The 16,826-nt window shown below is 38.4% G+C and overlaps 1 protein-coding gene across 6 annotated transcripts in view; it reads right to left on the reverse strand.

Moving 5' to 3' along the window:
* SLC25A21 (solute carrier family 25 member 21) overlaps positions 1-16,826 on the reverse strand; it is a 470,243-nt gene that overhangs the window by 171,120 nt on the left and 282,297 nt on the right. For all 6 annotated transcript variants that reach the window (XM_038544546.1, XM_038544544.1, XM_038544547.1 and 3 more), the window contains one exon: positions 13,991-14,039. In XM_038544546.1, the coding sequence (XP_038400474.1) occupies positions 13,991-14,039 (49 nt within the window). The remainder of the gene's footprint in view (positions 1-13,990; positions 14,040-16,826) is intronic.

Raw genomic sequence — 16,826 nt, forward strand, 5'->3', positions numbered from 1 at the left:
ACTAAAAACATTTCCTTAAGGAGTGTCCGGGTTGGCTTCATGGAGCCCACCTGTCACCAGCATCATACCCCCCACCAATCCACACACCACCTGGGAGAGTGAGTTCTTCTCTTGCCTAGCTTAGTGGATGAGGGGGTCATCCGTGCACTGAACTAGAAGAAAGATGCTTAAACCTTGGCAGAGGAGAATACATGGGATTGAGGGAGACTCAACTATCCTGAATCCAGGTGCCAATTTCTCCATGGCAGGATTAGTAATACTAAGAGCAGCTGGTACAGAGGTCCTGGAAAATTCACTGGCACCAAGCAAACACACGAGTATCATTTCTAATTCTCTGTGGTACAAAACTATAAACCACAAGTTAAGCACTGAAGAAAGAACAGCTTAGACTATATGAAATGCTCAGATTATGCAGCCAAAGAAATATGTGAATTCCATCAAGTATGTGAATTGCCTTTGTGTGAAGCCTGGCTCATGATTAGAGAAAAAGTCAATCTTAGTATTTTTGTTTATTTTTTCAAATACATAATTTAAAAAATATATATGTAGTGTCAATTTTTCAACTATCATCATTCAGTAAGTATTTATTGAGCACACTTTGTGCTAACACTGTTCTAGACAGGGCATACCTACATCAGTGAACAGAGAAATAAAGTACTTGGCTTATAGAAGCATACATTCCACTGGGGGGTGGACAAGGAGTTAATGAGTACACAAAGACATCAACTTGATGAAATCATAAGGCTAGAGCAAAGGTAAATAGGGTAATGAGAAAGAGAGAAACATGGGAGGCTATGTTAGATGAGGCGGTCAAAGAAGATTCTCAGAGATGACAATGGAGCCTAGGTATGAAGGTTGAGAAGGAGCTAGTTTTATTCCAGGAAGAAGGAATACCAGGTGCACAGTTCCTGAGACAGGAGAAAGCTTGGCATGTTCAGGGAATAGAGAAATCCCACTGCTGGATATATTCTAAGATCACATTTTTAAAAAATGAAAACATGGCTTTGGAAACAGAACATCATATTGGTTAAGGGTATACCCTTAACTTCCAGGTAAAGAATCAAGTCCCAGAGCAGTTCCACTGACTCACATCTGGGGCCAACAGCGTTGAACTGGAACATTGGTCTCCTGTCTTCATCTTCCTGCATGATCTGTTGTCTCTCTGAGTTGATATGTGTTAATGACATTCTCCCTTGACACTATCTGCCAAGCCAGGAAAGCCTGTGCACAAAGGGATCGTCTCTGCTAGCTTGTCCTTTCAGAATGAAAATGGGTCAGAATTCTAACCACCTCCCACTTTAGAACATCTAAAAAAACAACAAAAAAAATCCATACTTTTTTCCTTACATGTACTTGTTACTTTTTAGAATTTAAAAGGACACAAATAGATGACTTACACTCTAAAGCCTATTTTTTCTTTGAGTATTCAGCAGTATTGAATTAGATCAGAAAATGAGACTTTTACCATGATGCACTGTGTTTTTTTCACAAAAAAGAGAAATAAATATCCCAGATAGATTTTGATTACTCAAAGTTGAGGATATTCAGTTTACATTTCAATTATTTTTGCTATAAAAGGAAAGTATGTAACTTTTTAGGTAACTACAAAAGTTTTACCGGAGAAAATATTCAATAGCCCCCAAATGGGAAAATTTTATTCTGTAGGAACTTGGCTCAGAGTATGCAGAATTGCATCCAGAGAATATGCAGCTCTATTTATCATCTTGCAAACTTCTTCATTATGTCAAAACTAAATCTCAGCTGTGCCCTGACTGCAAAGCAAAAGCAATACAGGCTATTTTAGCCATCTCAACAAGAATATTTTGAGAATTAATCAATTTTCCAGAAATGTTAAGCAATTTTATCAATTTTTGGTCAAGGTTCACAGTTAAGATACTACATTATCAGCCTTGAATTTATGTTTGTCTAAAGAAATTTATGATTTTTATTCTTGCTTCACAAAAAGGAAAAACAATCTTCTATAGTATCCATAACCATATTTTTCAGCTGTACTACAATCCCAACAATTCAGATTTCATTAGGCTTGATTCCCACTATATGCTCAACTCAAAAGCAGCTTTCCCATGGGCATGGCTTGAGGTTCTAAGGTTCAGCTCACAGTTAGAGCTTTCTCTTCTCAAACAGCTTCTTTCTCAACACTTTCAAGTTTTCTCACGCTACAGGAAGAGCTTCTTCCATGGTACATGACATTTAAAGAATATTCCAGTCCTTCTGAGATAAGCACCTGCTCTTTTTTATAAATGCAGAAGAGAAGAAAGTTGATAAGACTGTTGATAAGACAATTTAATTTTCAGTGGTGGCAGATTGCTTAGAGCTTAACTAAAAATCATTTAAAATATCTCCAAATAAAAGCAAACATTTTGAACTTTTGCTTTACTTATTGAATTTAGAGCTGGGGCTTATCTCAAAAAGGCTTTGAATAGCCACTGAAAATAGACATGGAATTAGTTCCAAATTCTCTACCCCCCCCAAAACTTGTACTTAAAATAGAAGATTATCTGAGAAAACTTTATGATTGTATAAAAAACACTTAGAAAAATATCCCATTTGTTTTTAATTCAAAGTAATCCCAAATCAGTTTATTTTGTTCTTATTTTACAGTCTTATTAAATTCTAACAACCAAAAATTGGAATTTAAAATGGCTAAGGCAAAATATATCATTATAGGGGAAAGTGTGCTGGGCATTGGCTAAATAAGCAGATTAATGAAACTGTTGAAAATTTATAAACAATTGGATAAAACTCTGGATGTGGCCAGGGATTGGAGGAGAAACAGAGGAAATAGTTTTCATGCTGATGCTCATTTTAGAAGTAATTCACTTTCCCATGACAAAGATAAGAAGCCATTTAAGAGTTATTTACCTTTCAGTTTAGAAAAAGAAAAAGAAAGATGTCTGGAGAAGCCCATTGACAGGCATGAAGAATGCATAAGCACTTTGCCTTCTCATCCTCGGCTGGGATCATCACAGGAGAAGCTTTTGCAGTTAAGCAGAAGGAAGAAGGAAGGAAGAAAGCTTTTGCAGTTCTATCAAAACAGAACACGTGTTATATTATTACCTAAGGGAGAATCTTCTAAGCTCATTTAATTAGTTGGGGAATAATAGCTACTGTAATTTAAACAAAAACCAAATCTTTATTTTAAAAATTTAGACAAAAACACAAATGAGAGATTAAACACTTTACAAAGGTTCTACAATGTGAGTCATAAAAATAGCATGCTCCTCTAGGGAGTAATTTAAAATAAAAATTCCATTTATTAAAAAAAAAGAAAAGAAAAAGAAAAAAGGAAAGAAAAAAATTAGAAACAAGAGTTCAAGATTATAAAGTGAGTTACAGTTGATTTAACATAATTGAACTTTGTTATTTTATGTGGAGGAAACTGAGTGGATTTTTTTTAGAAGAAAGGATTTCCTCTTTATTAATAAATCTGAAAAGTAATTTTAGCATACAGTAGCAAGATTATTCTCTATAAGATCTTCAGGACCAATTTTCCTCCCAATGTCTCAGAGCAACAGGTCTCTAGGTATCCTCTCATTCTATCTCCTTATCTTTGGGCCACTGGAGAAATGGTTAAAAATACTTATTAGCAGCAAAGACTGACATGTACCTAGTACTCTCTATGAGTAAGAAAACTATTATAACCAACCCATCCTAGGGCCTGGCTTTATGTTCAATGGGAAGGACCACTAAATGTGAGGGAGGGAAAGGCTTTCTACTGTGAATCCTTATGGGTATTCTAATACAACACTTGTTATCCCAGAGAGGCAGAACATTGTCGAAGTAAAAATCCCAGCAGTAGGGGCACGTGGGTGGCTTACTCCGTGAAGCATCTGACTCTTGATTTTGGCTTAGGTCATGATCTCAAGGTCCTGAGATGGAGGACTGCACCATAACTCCCCCCCATGTCTGCCTCCCCTGCGTGCTCTCTCAAACAAACAAACAAACAAACAAACAAAATTCCCAACAATAATATTAACAAAATATCTTCATGAGGTCATGGCCTATTATCCCTAAACTCTCTGCTTTTCTCCAGAAAGTCAACACCAATCTAGAATTTAGACATGCAGCATTCTTAACAGTACACAAAATAGGATTATTTTCTCTAGTTTTAAGATTATGCTTAGGTTATATCATCTTTTTAATTTAATCATTATACAAAGGTGGGACCTTTTAGTTTGTCATGTACTCAATGATGAATTTGATTTGTAATAAAGCACTTAGGTGGGAGCAAATGGCATTTTGTTTCATTTTATTTTTATTTTTATTTATTTTTTTTAAAAGGAGGTGTTTCTGTTTCTTTTTTTTTTTAAAGATGTATTTATTTATTTATTTATTCATGAGAGACACACAGAGAGGGGGAGAGAGAGAGAGAGGCAGAGACACAGGCAGAGGGAGAAGCAGGCTCCATGCAGGGAGCCCGATATGGCACTCGATCCCGGGTCTCCAGGATCCCGCCCTGGACTGAAGGCTGCGCTAAACCGCTGAGCCACCTGGGTTGCCCATCATTTTATTTTTAAAGATTTATTTAGGGGCACCTGGGTGGCTCAGTGGTTGAGTGTCTGCCTTTGGCTCCCTTCAGGGAGCCTGCTTCTCCCTCTGCCTACTTCTCTGCCTCTCTCAGTGCATCTCTCGTGAATAAATAAATAAAATCTTTTAAAAAACAAATAAAAAGATTTATTTATTCATTTGAGAGAGAGGGCACAAGCGGGAGGGGCAGAGGGATAAGAAGAGAGAATTTTTCCTTTTTTCTTTTTTTTAAAAGATTTTATTTATTTATTTATGAGAGACACACAGAGAGGCAGAGACATAGGCAGAGGGTGAAGCAGGCTCCTCACAGGGAGCCTGATGTGGGACTCAATCCCCGAACTCGGATCATGCACTGGGCCAAAGGCAGCCGCTCAACCGCTGAGCCACCCAGGCGTCCTGAAGAGAAAATTTCAAGCAGACTCCATGCTGAGCTTGATCCCACACCCCGAGATCCGGACCTGAGTTGAAACTGAGAGTTGAGTGCTTAACCAACTACACCAACCAGGTGCCCTGCAAATGGCATTTTAAAGCACATATTTATTCATTTATGTATTTATAGCAGTTCTACGACGTAATATGCAGAGCATAGTTAATTTTCACCTCTATCCCTTTCAAATATATAGTCCATCTTGTGCACTGTTTTTGATTTGATTATGTTAATAAATAAATCTTTAATGATGGCTACATGGAAAAGAATGACAATGCAGAATTGCAGTGTGCTCATTACTTAGTACTTTATTGCTTTCGGTAACTACAAAAAGACATTTCAGTTAAATAAAACAAATCCTAGTATGATCATGCAACCTCAAAAGCAAAGTTGGAGTTACATACACTCACATGTATTCGGGGATATTGTGACCATTTCATACCATTGTATGTTGCCATTGATATATTGCTACAATGACAAAGTCCCAATCAAAATATAGTTTATAAAAATGTGGTTCTACTCCCTTGCTTACTTCACTTCAGACACATTCTCTCCATGGTTAGAAATAAGCCATGACAGTGGTCTAGCCCTGAATTTCTACGGATGATGGGAAATCAGGCATAACCATAGTCTAACCCTGAATGTGATCTTAATGTTTTATACCACGGACAAATCGTTAACATATGGAAATAACTGTCTCGGCTGCTCTGCTAATTTTTTTTTAATCCTATAGACTCTACTGCTTCCACTCTATACTCCATCCTAATTTTTCCCACTGCTCTCTTCCTACTTTGAAAGGATTCTTTTCTTCTTTTTTTAAAAGGGAAAAATATTCTTTGTTCCTTGTTTCCACCCTGCTGTTCTGTTGGCCCGAAAGGCTGCTCAATGTCCCTTCTCCAACCTCTATATTAGGCATTCATTTTCAAGTTCACAACTGTTCCCTCTCTACCCTTGCAAAGGGAGGCTGTGGATGCTCCTCAGCTCTTAGCTCCTTGTTCTCTGTTGGGCTCCCCACAAAGCAGCCTCTCTTCACAGCCATCCTCAGATTTCTCTTTTTAATAAAATTTGTGGTGGGCTCATGCCTCTAAATCATTTTTATCTATCACAGCCATTTACCTTCCCTCTGCAACAACCAATGCTCAATTCTCTCCCATCTTCTGGCATTGATTTTTGCTTCTGGAACCTCACTCAGTAGGACAATATGTGTTTATTTTCTGGCCGTAGATAATACTCTCACAAACCACAGAATGAGCTCTGCAAGGGAACCTCTTCCTTCCACTTCCATTCATTACTAACAAAGTGGTTTATATAAATGTAACCAAGGAGAAACACAGGTAAATGAGATGTATAACACACACACACACACACACACAGAGAGAGAGAGAGAGAGAGAGAGAGAGAGAAAGAGAGACAATGAGAGAGAGAAGGAATTCTTTACACAAAGACTTTACAGAACAGCCTATAAGGGTATTTAGCAATGCTTCCCAAATGCTGACCCAGTGACCAGTCTGGACTCGCTGCTTAAGACTCACCCAGGAGGGTATTAAGCATAAATGTTGATAGGCTCCACTCCTAGAGTTTTGGATTCAACAGGTCTGGGGTATGGGAGCCACCAACACAGAGTGTAAATCAATCTCAACCCCTTGAGTAAAAGCCCCATAAGCACATATAACAACATGTGGATGCCAAGTTTTCAACCCATGTGGGTCTTTAGAATTCACACAGTGATTAATATGTTTTGAGAGAAGTATGATAAGACTGTTCAGTGCAAGTTAAGTCCTGATGGGAGGAAGGATGAAAGCCAAGGTATGTACCAGCCTGTCCACTCACCAGCAGCCTGTAACTGTGTGTCTGTAAGGAGATGTGAAAATGCCTCTCCCCTCCTTGCCTTCCCCGGCACCCACCAGAAAATGTGCCTTGCAGTAATTTGACAGGGCGTGGTTTTAAAAGATCAGTCCTTACAGGATCAGTAATTTATTTAGTTTGCACCTGATTTATGCCTCATTCGAAAATGAAATAAAAGAGAAGTGATTAAAAATGACTGAGGGTGAAACAGAATGAACATCTCAGTACTTCTCTCTTCCTGAAGCACAATGAGCCATTTCCCTTTATGGGAATAAAAGTGTGAAAGGGATGTAAGCTAAAACCCCCTTGGACTGTGACAGGGATAAATCTTTGGGTATTCTGATTGCCACTTTCTCCACATAGGAACAAACTTTCAAATGCATATGTAGTAAAATTCCCTCCTGCCTAGGACTCTGCTTATTTGCAATGATCAACCCATTCTAAGCAAGAGTATTCTTCTCACTAAGGAACCACAGGGCCACCTCTCTTTGCCCTTAAAGAATTCCTTTCCCATTGCATCCCAGGCCTGTGCTGCCTCATGCATTAACCACTAGACTCCTGTGGCTATGGAGCATTTGAGATGTGACTGACTAGTCAGTATTGAGATGTGCTCTCAGCATAAAATATGCACCAGATTTCAAGGTCGAGTATTTTAAAAAAGGATGTAAAGCATCTCATGAATAATTTTTATACTGATTAGCATGTTGCTCTGACAATGTTTTGGACATTGGAGGTTGAACTGGATATATTGTTAATATTCATTTTACCTGTTTCTTTTTACTTCTTAAAATGTGGCTATTAGAAAACTTAAAATTATCTATGTGTCATGCATTTTATTTTGATTAGCCAAAACTGTCCTAGATAAAGTCCAGCAGTTTGCTTTCCATCTCAAAGCTTGTCACACACACTTTCTGGGCACCTTCGGTCCCCTGTGCTGCTTCAAACGCCCTGCTCTCATTTGGGCATTCCTAGTGGAAACCCTCTCATCTCACTCTTCCCCAACCCAGTCTCTGGAACTCTACCTCAAGCTTGACATGTTTTTGCCCACCACCCTATCAAATGATTTCTCCTCTTTCATTTCAAGAGACTCTTACTTCCCATCTTTTGTGAAATCTTACGTTTTTTAAGGAAGACAACTCAGCTGCATATTATTCACTTTCTAGACATTGGCCATAGAACTCATAGGGCTATTATTTCTGATTGCTACCAAGTACTCTTTTATTCATTTATTTATCAGCATTTGCTGGGTACCTCCTGGAGGCCAGGCACTGTGCTAGTTGTGGCACACAGCCCTAAATAATGTCAGCACATAGCCCTAAAATGATATGTGGGATGATGTCAACAGGAGCACAGAGATGAAACTGATGCTCTCCTGCCCTCAGACCCAGAAGGACTATCTACTTGCAAACACCCTTCTGAGAAAAGATTTAAATGTAGTGCTCATATAACAACAAGTCTTCCGGCTTGGAAACTTGAAACCGCCTGATTCCATATTAAACATTTCCCCTCTCCCACACTTTTTAGTCTCCCTTGTGTTTCCCTGACTACCTTACAAGCCCCATTTGTCTCTGTCATCCCCTTCCCTTTGCTGACACAGTATAAAACATCACATAGGCATCTGTACATACAAACATCATTTATGTGTAGAGACCCTCATTTATTTCTCACAGTAACATAGATACCATTATTGTTCCCTTTTAAAGCTTGGGAAATGTAGGCACAGGGAAGTCTAATACCTTACCTGATGTTACACAGATGTTAAGAGAAGAAGCAGGATTTGAACCCAGGCTGCCCAAACTCTACAGCCAGAATTCTTAATTGTCAGGTCATCAGAGAATCTCAGAGAGTACACACAAATGCCAAGACCCATGTAAGCTTGAAGCCACTGGGGCCATCTGATGCCAAATAAAAGAAGCACCCCCCCCCCCCAGGTGAAGCCTATGCAGGAAAAGAAAAGCTAAAGGGAGAGATGAGGAGAGAGAGAGAGAGACAACGAGAGAGAGAGAGAGAGAGAGAAAGAGAGAAAATATGAGAGAGGAGATATTACTGATTATTTTATTTGAATCCCTGGAGTACAAAGCTAAAAACTACCTGTGGTCTTCCTAGTTCCTAGTTATACAAGTGCACAGAGTCTTTTGTCATTTGTAGTTATGCATTCTTAACCAGAGGATACAAAGTTCTTTGTATACAAACTATAAAAGAACTATGAGGGATCCCTGGGTGGTGCAGCGGTTTGGCGCCTGCCTTTGGCCCAGGGCACGATCCTGGAGACCCGGGATCGAATCCCACATCGGGCTCCCGGTGCATGGAGCCTGCTTCTCCCTCTGCCTGTGTCTCTGCCTCTCTCTCTCTCTGTGTGACTATCATAAATAAATTAAAAAAAAAAAGAACTATGAAAGAGTATATGTGTATGTGTCTAGGAAGAATCTCAATGCAGAACTTGGTTCTACATAACTGCCATGTATACAGCATCTTAGCCAAATCTCCTCTGCTAAAATAAGGTGGGGACGTTTAGAACAAGGCAGTTGCTTACATTAGGTGTATTCCTGGAGCTATGCTGATATGAAGCAGAATATACTATTTCTTATATAAAGGGAAGTGCCATAGTGCCTAAATCTTTTCATAAAAAGTTTATAGATTATAACTTCTAATCATCTTTTAAAATGTAAATTGAGTGCTTATTAAACATGCCAAATTGAAAATGCATGCTTGAATCCTAAGTGTCCATCAGTGAATGAATGGGTAAATAAAATGTGGTATGTATATGCACGTGTAATTACATTGTATATGTACAATATATATGTACACATAAACACTCCCTTGTGTTTCCCTGACTACCTTGCAAGCTCCCTTTGTCTCTGTCATCCCTTTCCCTTTGCTGACACAGTATAATAAAATACCATCTAGGCATCTGTACATATGAACACCATATAAGTGTATACTCTCATTTATTTCTCACAGTAATGTAGATACCATTATTGTTCCCATTTAAAGCTTTAATGTTCCCATTTAAAGTTCCCATATACAAAAAAAAAAAAAAAAAAAAAAAAGTTCCCATATACAATATGCACTATATACAATGGATATTATTCAGTCATAAAAAGAAGGAAATCCAGTCATTTGAGACAACATGGATGGACCTTGAGGGCATTATGTTTAGTGAAATCAGACAGAAAAACAACCACTATATGATCTCACTTACATGAAATTGGGGGGGGGGGGGGACGAAATTTATAGATAAAAAGAACTGGTTGGTGGTTGCCAGAACCTATGGGTGGGGAGTGGGTAAAATGTGTGAAGGGGGTCAAAAGGTACAAGCTTCCAGTTATAAAATAAACAAGTCCTGGGGATGTGATGTATAGCATGGTGACTATAGTTAATAATACTGTATTACATACTTGAAAATTGCTAAGAGAGTAGATCTTAAATTTCTTATCACAAGAAAAAAATTTGTAACTATGTATGGTGTTAGATGTTTACTAGACTTATTCTGATGATCATTTTCCAATCTATACAAATATTGAATTATTATTTTGTATGCCTAAACCTAATGTTATGTTATTGATATTACATATCAATAAAAAAAAAGAAAGAAAGAAAATGAAGGCTTATGTCAGCTCTTTCTCCAGACCTCACAGTCCTGGTTCTGTTTGTCTTTAGACCCATTTCTTGCTCCTTCCTTGTTCTGCTCTGCTTTACTATACAGAAAGATTGCCCTCTGCTAGGTTGGGCTTCTTGACTTCCAAAGTTCAGCAAATAGAAGCAAAGGTGGAAGACTGAAGATTGGGAAGAAAGGAGAAAGTAGAGGATTTCTCTCCTTCCCTGTCTGCCTGAGGCAGTGAAAGTGGCAATTGCGGCGGGGGGGGGGGAGGGCTCCAGCTATACTATACAGATCTACTGTGGTTCTAGCTTCCACCAGGTAACCTTGGCCCTTGGGCTTGTGTAATACAGTCACCTCCCTTTGCCCTCAGCCTGAGGCAACAGAATTGATCATTTATAAGGTGAAAAAAAGAGAAAGAAAGAAAGAAAGAAAGAAAGAAAGAAAGAAAGAAAGAAAGAAAGAAAGAAAGAAAAGAAAAGAAAAGAAAAGAAAGGAAAAAAGGAAAGAAAAGAGGGAGGAAGAAGGAAGGAAGGAAGGAAGGAAGGAAGGAAGGAAGGAAGGAAAGAAGGGAAATTCCTGTAATGGATGAGTTTGGAAATGCATTTTTACACTGTCATCTTTCTTCAGCAAAGAAAAGAATTAGGCACAAATAAAATCCAAAAAGAAAAGACTAAACTCCAAGAAGTAAACACTTATTTTGCTATACTTCAGCACATGAGATATTCTTGAAAACGAACCATTTCCATATTCAGATGAATTCACTGTACTACCCTCCAAGTAATAATATCCAAAGAGAGGACAAAACACCCCACAAAGTAACTTTGAAGGAAGTGAGGTTTGGTCTGGTGTATGCCACCCCCCATTTTGACAATGCCACCAACAACTTAGAATCCAGTGCCCTTGATGTCATTAAGGAAACTGACCTGCTAAAATGACTGTTACATGGTTTCATATACTATCTCTTACAGTTCATAGTTTATCTTATTTAGAAATATAGTCATCTCCTGTCCAATATAACTGAGAAGAGCTTTCAGCATCTAGTCTGTCCTGTCCACGCCCTATCACCTGTTTGTTAGTACCCAGTGAGAAATGCTACTAATCTTTGCACGTTCTACTTCTGTTGCAAAGTCAGTTCCATGTTAGTTCAGACTTTCAGTTTACTCTATGATTATGAGTCTTTATTCAATATACTTTTTATTGTTATGCAGGCCAAATACCATTCTATATCCATTTCCCTTCTTATTCAGGGTATCTGGAAGAATTATATTTTCCCTCCCCACTGAAGTTAGACAAGAGCATGTGACTAATTCCAGTCACTTAATACTATTTTCATGGAAAATAGCTATGTAACAAAGGAGATATAAAGCCCCAGTAATGTGGCACATCAATTTCAAGAAATATTTTATTCAAACCCAGTACCATGAAATAATACAGTTTTTGAAACTTATTGTGATGAAATTCCTATTAACTGAGACTGTGAGCTCTTTGAGGACAGTTCATTTGGAACCCACACACACTAGATGCTTAATAAGTGAATGAATGAATGATTAAGTGAATGAATGAGTAACTGTAATTTCAATATCATGTCTTATTTAAATCATTCTTATTTCTCCTCTATGCTCATTCAAACATTTTGCTAATTTAGGAAATTATCCTTAAAAAAGACAATTTATTCCTTAGTAAGACTAGCAATAATATTCTGGCTTTTCAGTTATCATGGAATCTAAGAAGGAAAGGCCAGTGTGCTTTGTTTTCTGTTTTTGAACCCTATAAAAACATGGTCCAGGGAGTTCATGCAATGGTATATTTGAATGAAATTTGTGGTTTTCTTTCTCTGTTTGGGTTTGGTGATTTGAAGCTGTTATGGACTGAACATTTGCATACTCCAAATTTATATATCAGAGCCCTAACCTCCATGCAATGGTATTTGGAGTTGGGGCCTTTGTGGAGGTAATTAGGTTTGGATGATGTCATGAGGTTAAATGCAGTGGAGTCTCAGTGATAGGATAAGTGCTGTTATAAGTAGAGGGAGAGACAGCAGAGCTGATACAATAAGAGCTTGATATAACAGGAAGGTGGCTGTTTACAAGTCAGGAAGTGGGCCTTCACTAAGAACCAGACTCACTTGCACTTTGATCCTTGACTTCTCAGCCTCCAGAACTATAATAAATGTCTGTTGCTTAAGCCACCAAGTCTATAGTATTTTGTTACAACTGCCCAAGCTGACTAAGACAGGGGCCAAATTCTCATCTCCTCTATCTCTTTTAAAAATGTAATACTAGGGATCCCTGGGTGGCGCAGCGGTTTGGCGCCTGCCTTTGGCCCAGGGCACGATCCTGGAGACCCGGGATCGAGTCCCACGTCGGGCTCCCGGTGCATGGAGCCTGCTTCTCCTTCTGCCTGTGTCTCTGCCTTTCTCTCTCTCTGTAACTATCATAAATAAATAAAAATTAAAAAAAAAAAATTTTTAAAAATGTAATACTATGGGATCCCTGGGTGGTGCAGCGGTTTGGCGCCTGCCTTTGGCCCAGGGCGCGATCCTGGAGACCCGGGATCGAATCCCACATCAGGCTCCCGGTGCATAGAGCCTGCTTCTCCCTCTGCCTATGTCTCTGCCTCTCTCTCCCTCTCTCTCTGTATGACTATCATAAATAAATTTAAAAAAAAAAATTAAAAAAAAAAAGTAATACTATTTGCATGTTACAGCCACTGTCCCTTGCTTTCAGCAGCCAGCTTAAGATTCTGCCGCGTCTTTAGGTAAATTAAGCAACATGTCCATTCAATGATCAGTCTGACATTTCAAGCATTTTCTAACTTTGATTTGTTCGACCACCATTGTTGAAAGGCACTATTTGCTATGGAGCACCAACCTAGGTATGGTTATCTTCGGTTTTATACAATGCAAGTAAATGGAAACTTTCACTCAATTCTAACAGCTTCTAATTAAAAAAAAAAAAATAGTTCAGTAATTCAGTTAGATTTAACTTTTAAAAAAGTTCTCTAGATCATATTAAAACCCACATGATTTTTTGTTACTTGGTAAATAGATTTAGTACATTGTCCTGATTTGTGTCGCCCCTTAAGAGCAAATCCACTTTCCTAGAAATATTGCATTTTGCATTGGCAAACGGTTGTAGGAACAAATTCTTTAAGCACCATTTGAGAAGTTAACTTGAAATTTTGGAGTCTCACACCAAAATGCTGACTATTAAATAGCAATCTGTTACAGGCAATGCCAAATGAAGCCTGCTGTCATAATTCACTAAGGTTTAGTTTTTGCATCATTATGATAAATTTACTTCACTTACCAGCTTAACCATAAATCATACCTTATGGTTGTCATGTGAAGGCAGTAAAATATCATATACCTTTAGACAACCTCTATCCAAAAATGCTTTTCCCTGTTCACATTTTATCTGTCAAATAGTATTTTCTTTAAGAAGTAAATATAAATGCCATTATCGGGAGAAGTTACCTTGCCTAGGACAAGTTCTAGCATTTAGTGTTCTGACAGATCTTAATTTGGACATCAGCCAAAGTCAATAAAACTTGTTCATGCAGAACCTTACCTGGTTTTCACCACATCGAGGGGGTGCATCAGGCAAATTTCTACAAGACCTGAAAAAATGATAAAGAGAAGTCCAATAGACACTTATGTAAACACTGGTTCTTGTTTCCTTGACCCCATTGATTTCTCAAGCATGAAGATTCAAATGAAAACTTGGGGCTTTGGAAATGACAGCTAGTAGCTAGAGACTAGTAGCAAAAGACAAGAGTGTAAGTAAGCGTGGAGGTGGGGCTGTAGGAGGAAGAAAATGAAAAAGGAATCAGATGTCCGAAATTCTAGTCATCTAAGGCAGGTATGATTGTGTACCATTCAAGTACAATAGATAAGAATATGTCAAAGGAAGAGAGGAAAGGAAAGAAGGGAGAGAAACTCTTTTGGCACCTCTGCCACTGCCCTCACAAATCATAGCTTCAATCTCAGTAAATATCAAATAAAGATAATGATGCCTGTTATCTCATTAGGTAGCTATGAAGATCCAACGCACATTTAATACATTAATAGCCCAATAGAGAATGTGTATTAAGTGTTCATGGCATGCTGGACAATATTCTAAAAGTACTTAGATTATCTTGTTTAATCCTCACAAGAGCTTGTTGTGATAGGAAGTATTATTATCCTCATTTTACAGATGAGATAATTGAGGCACACAAGATTAAATAACTTGTCTAACATCTCACAGCTAAGGAGTATGTTGTGGCCCCATAAAGCCCCTGATCTTAACCACTGAACATCAATAAAGAATGTCTATACTTTCTTGCAAATCAATTGTAAAGCCCACCTCCTGTTGTCTAACTGAGCAGAGAAGACCGCTCAATTACTAACTACTATCATATAACAATAGTAGCAGTAAAAGTAGTTTTATGTATTAGCGGTAGTAACAATAAGTACAGTAGTAGTAGTTAGAGTATTGTAGTAGTAATAACCATAACGGTTACCTTACCTGTAGCCCCTATATAGTGATGGTAATTTACCATACATTATCACTGGTATGCACAACAATAGGCAAGATAAGTATGTACTATTGTCTTCTTTACTCAAAGATAAGCAAACAGAGGTTGATAGCATCAATTGATTTGCCCAAAAGCCATAGTATTTTTCGGCAGTTTCCTAAGGGCACATTTACCACTCTCCATTTGCAAACTAACTCAATTTGAGCTTCACTGTGATTTAGTTCACCTTTCCCATTCCATATCTATACATCCAAATGTTTACTCCCCATTCTGGGAAGGTCCAGGAAGCACAAAAGTCCTACACCTACCTGAAATCCTGCTTTCCTTCCACAGAAGTTTAGAAAATTCTTCCTGCTTAAGCTTGCTATATGGTTTACAAAGCCTTATGTATTGACCCAAAACATTCTTACTTTGACTAAAACTAAGAGGATCTAATATTAAACAGCTTTCCCAGCAGGAATGCTCCTTAGTGGTTGGCAACCAAATCACTGGCCCAATCGGTCTCATTGCCTAGAGACGGGAGGAGCAAGGCATAGGACAGCAGAGGCAACAGGATCACCAGGCACAATGGCAAAGCCTCTGGGCACTGCTTTAACTTCGGGAATGAGCTCTTTACCCAAGATGGTGTGGGCGAGTTTCTTTCTTGAAACTAGTCAAGTCTAGGGATGCCTGGGTGGCTCAGTGGTTGAGCATCTGCCTTGGGCTCAGGGCATGATCCTGGGTCCTGGGATCTAGTCTGGCATCAGGTTCCCCGCAGGGAGCCTGCTTGTCCCTCTGCTTGTCTCTCTCTCTCTCTCATGAATGAATAAATAAAATCTTAAAAAAAAAAAAAGGAAAGAAAGAAAAAAGAAACTAGTCAGGTCTCAATACACTTCCTCTAGCTTTAAAATTCACATTCACCTTGAAGTAAGAATCAGATGACCAGAGTTTTTATCCTGATGCCTCAGGGAATGATAATTTACCCCTGGGCACTCAGTTCCTTATCTCTAAAGGGAAGAAGTTATGTGGTCTAGAGGACCTTTAGGGTCTCATATTCTATTTATTTCTTTATTCTTGAATATGATTTTTATTTTATTTATTTATTTATTTATTTATTTATTTATCAAGAAGGGGGGAGGGGCAGAGGGCAGAGGGAGAGGAAGAGAGAGAGACTCTCAAGCAGGACTTGATCTCACAACCCTGAGATCATGACCTGAACTGAAATCAAGAGTCAGATGCTTAACTGACTGACTCACCCAGGTGCCCCTATATGTTTTACATATAGTTGTAATTTAAACTTCATTATATTAGCTAAAAGAGGATAAAGCACTAATCCCATAAATAAGATTAACCCTGGAAACTCAGACTTGTAAAATAACATTTTTACCTAGCATTGCAAGAAGTATCTATTAAGTGTACTTATTTTTTTTTTAAGATGAATTTATTTATCTCAGAAAGAGAGCATGGATGAGGGGAGGCAAAAGGAGAGGGAGAGGAACAGACTCCCACTGAGCATGGAGCCCCACGTGTGGCTTGATCCCAGGACCCTGAGATCATGACCTGAGCTGAAATCAAGTGCTGGCTGCTTAACTGATTGAACCACTCAGGGATCCCTACTAAGTGCACTTATGTGCATGTCATGAACATAAAGGAATAAGGCACTCAGAGCAATTTACTGAAGCAAGTACACAGTTTCTCCCCCTGACATGGAATTAGGAAATAAGAAAATATTAAACACTAAGTAGCCCCAGTTGGCATATTCCTGAAAAAATTTACCACAAGAACTAACAATTCCAACAATTTATTAAAACTAATAGCAGAATACGAAGAATCTGTTCACATTTATATATACCTATTTGCAAAATTGTTCTACTTTCCTATTTGCTAGTGGGCATTTCTGGTAGTAAG

Source organism: Canis lupus, chromosome 8 (assembly GCF_011100685.1).
Source record: "Canis lupus familiaris isolate Mischka breed German Shepherd chromosome 8, alternate assembly UU_Cfam_GSD_1.0, whole genome shotgun sequence".
Classification (NCBI taxonomy): Eukaryota; Metazoa; Chordata; class Mammalia; order Carnivora; family Canidae; genus Canis; species Canis lupus.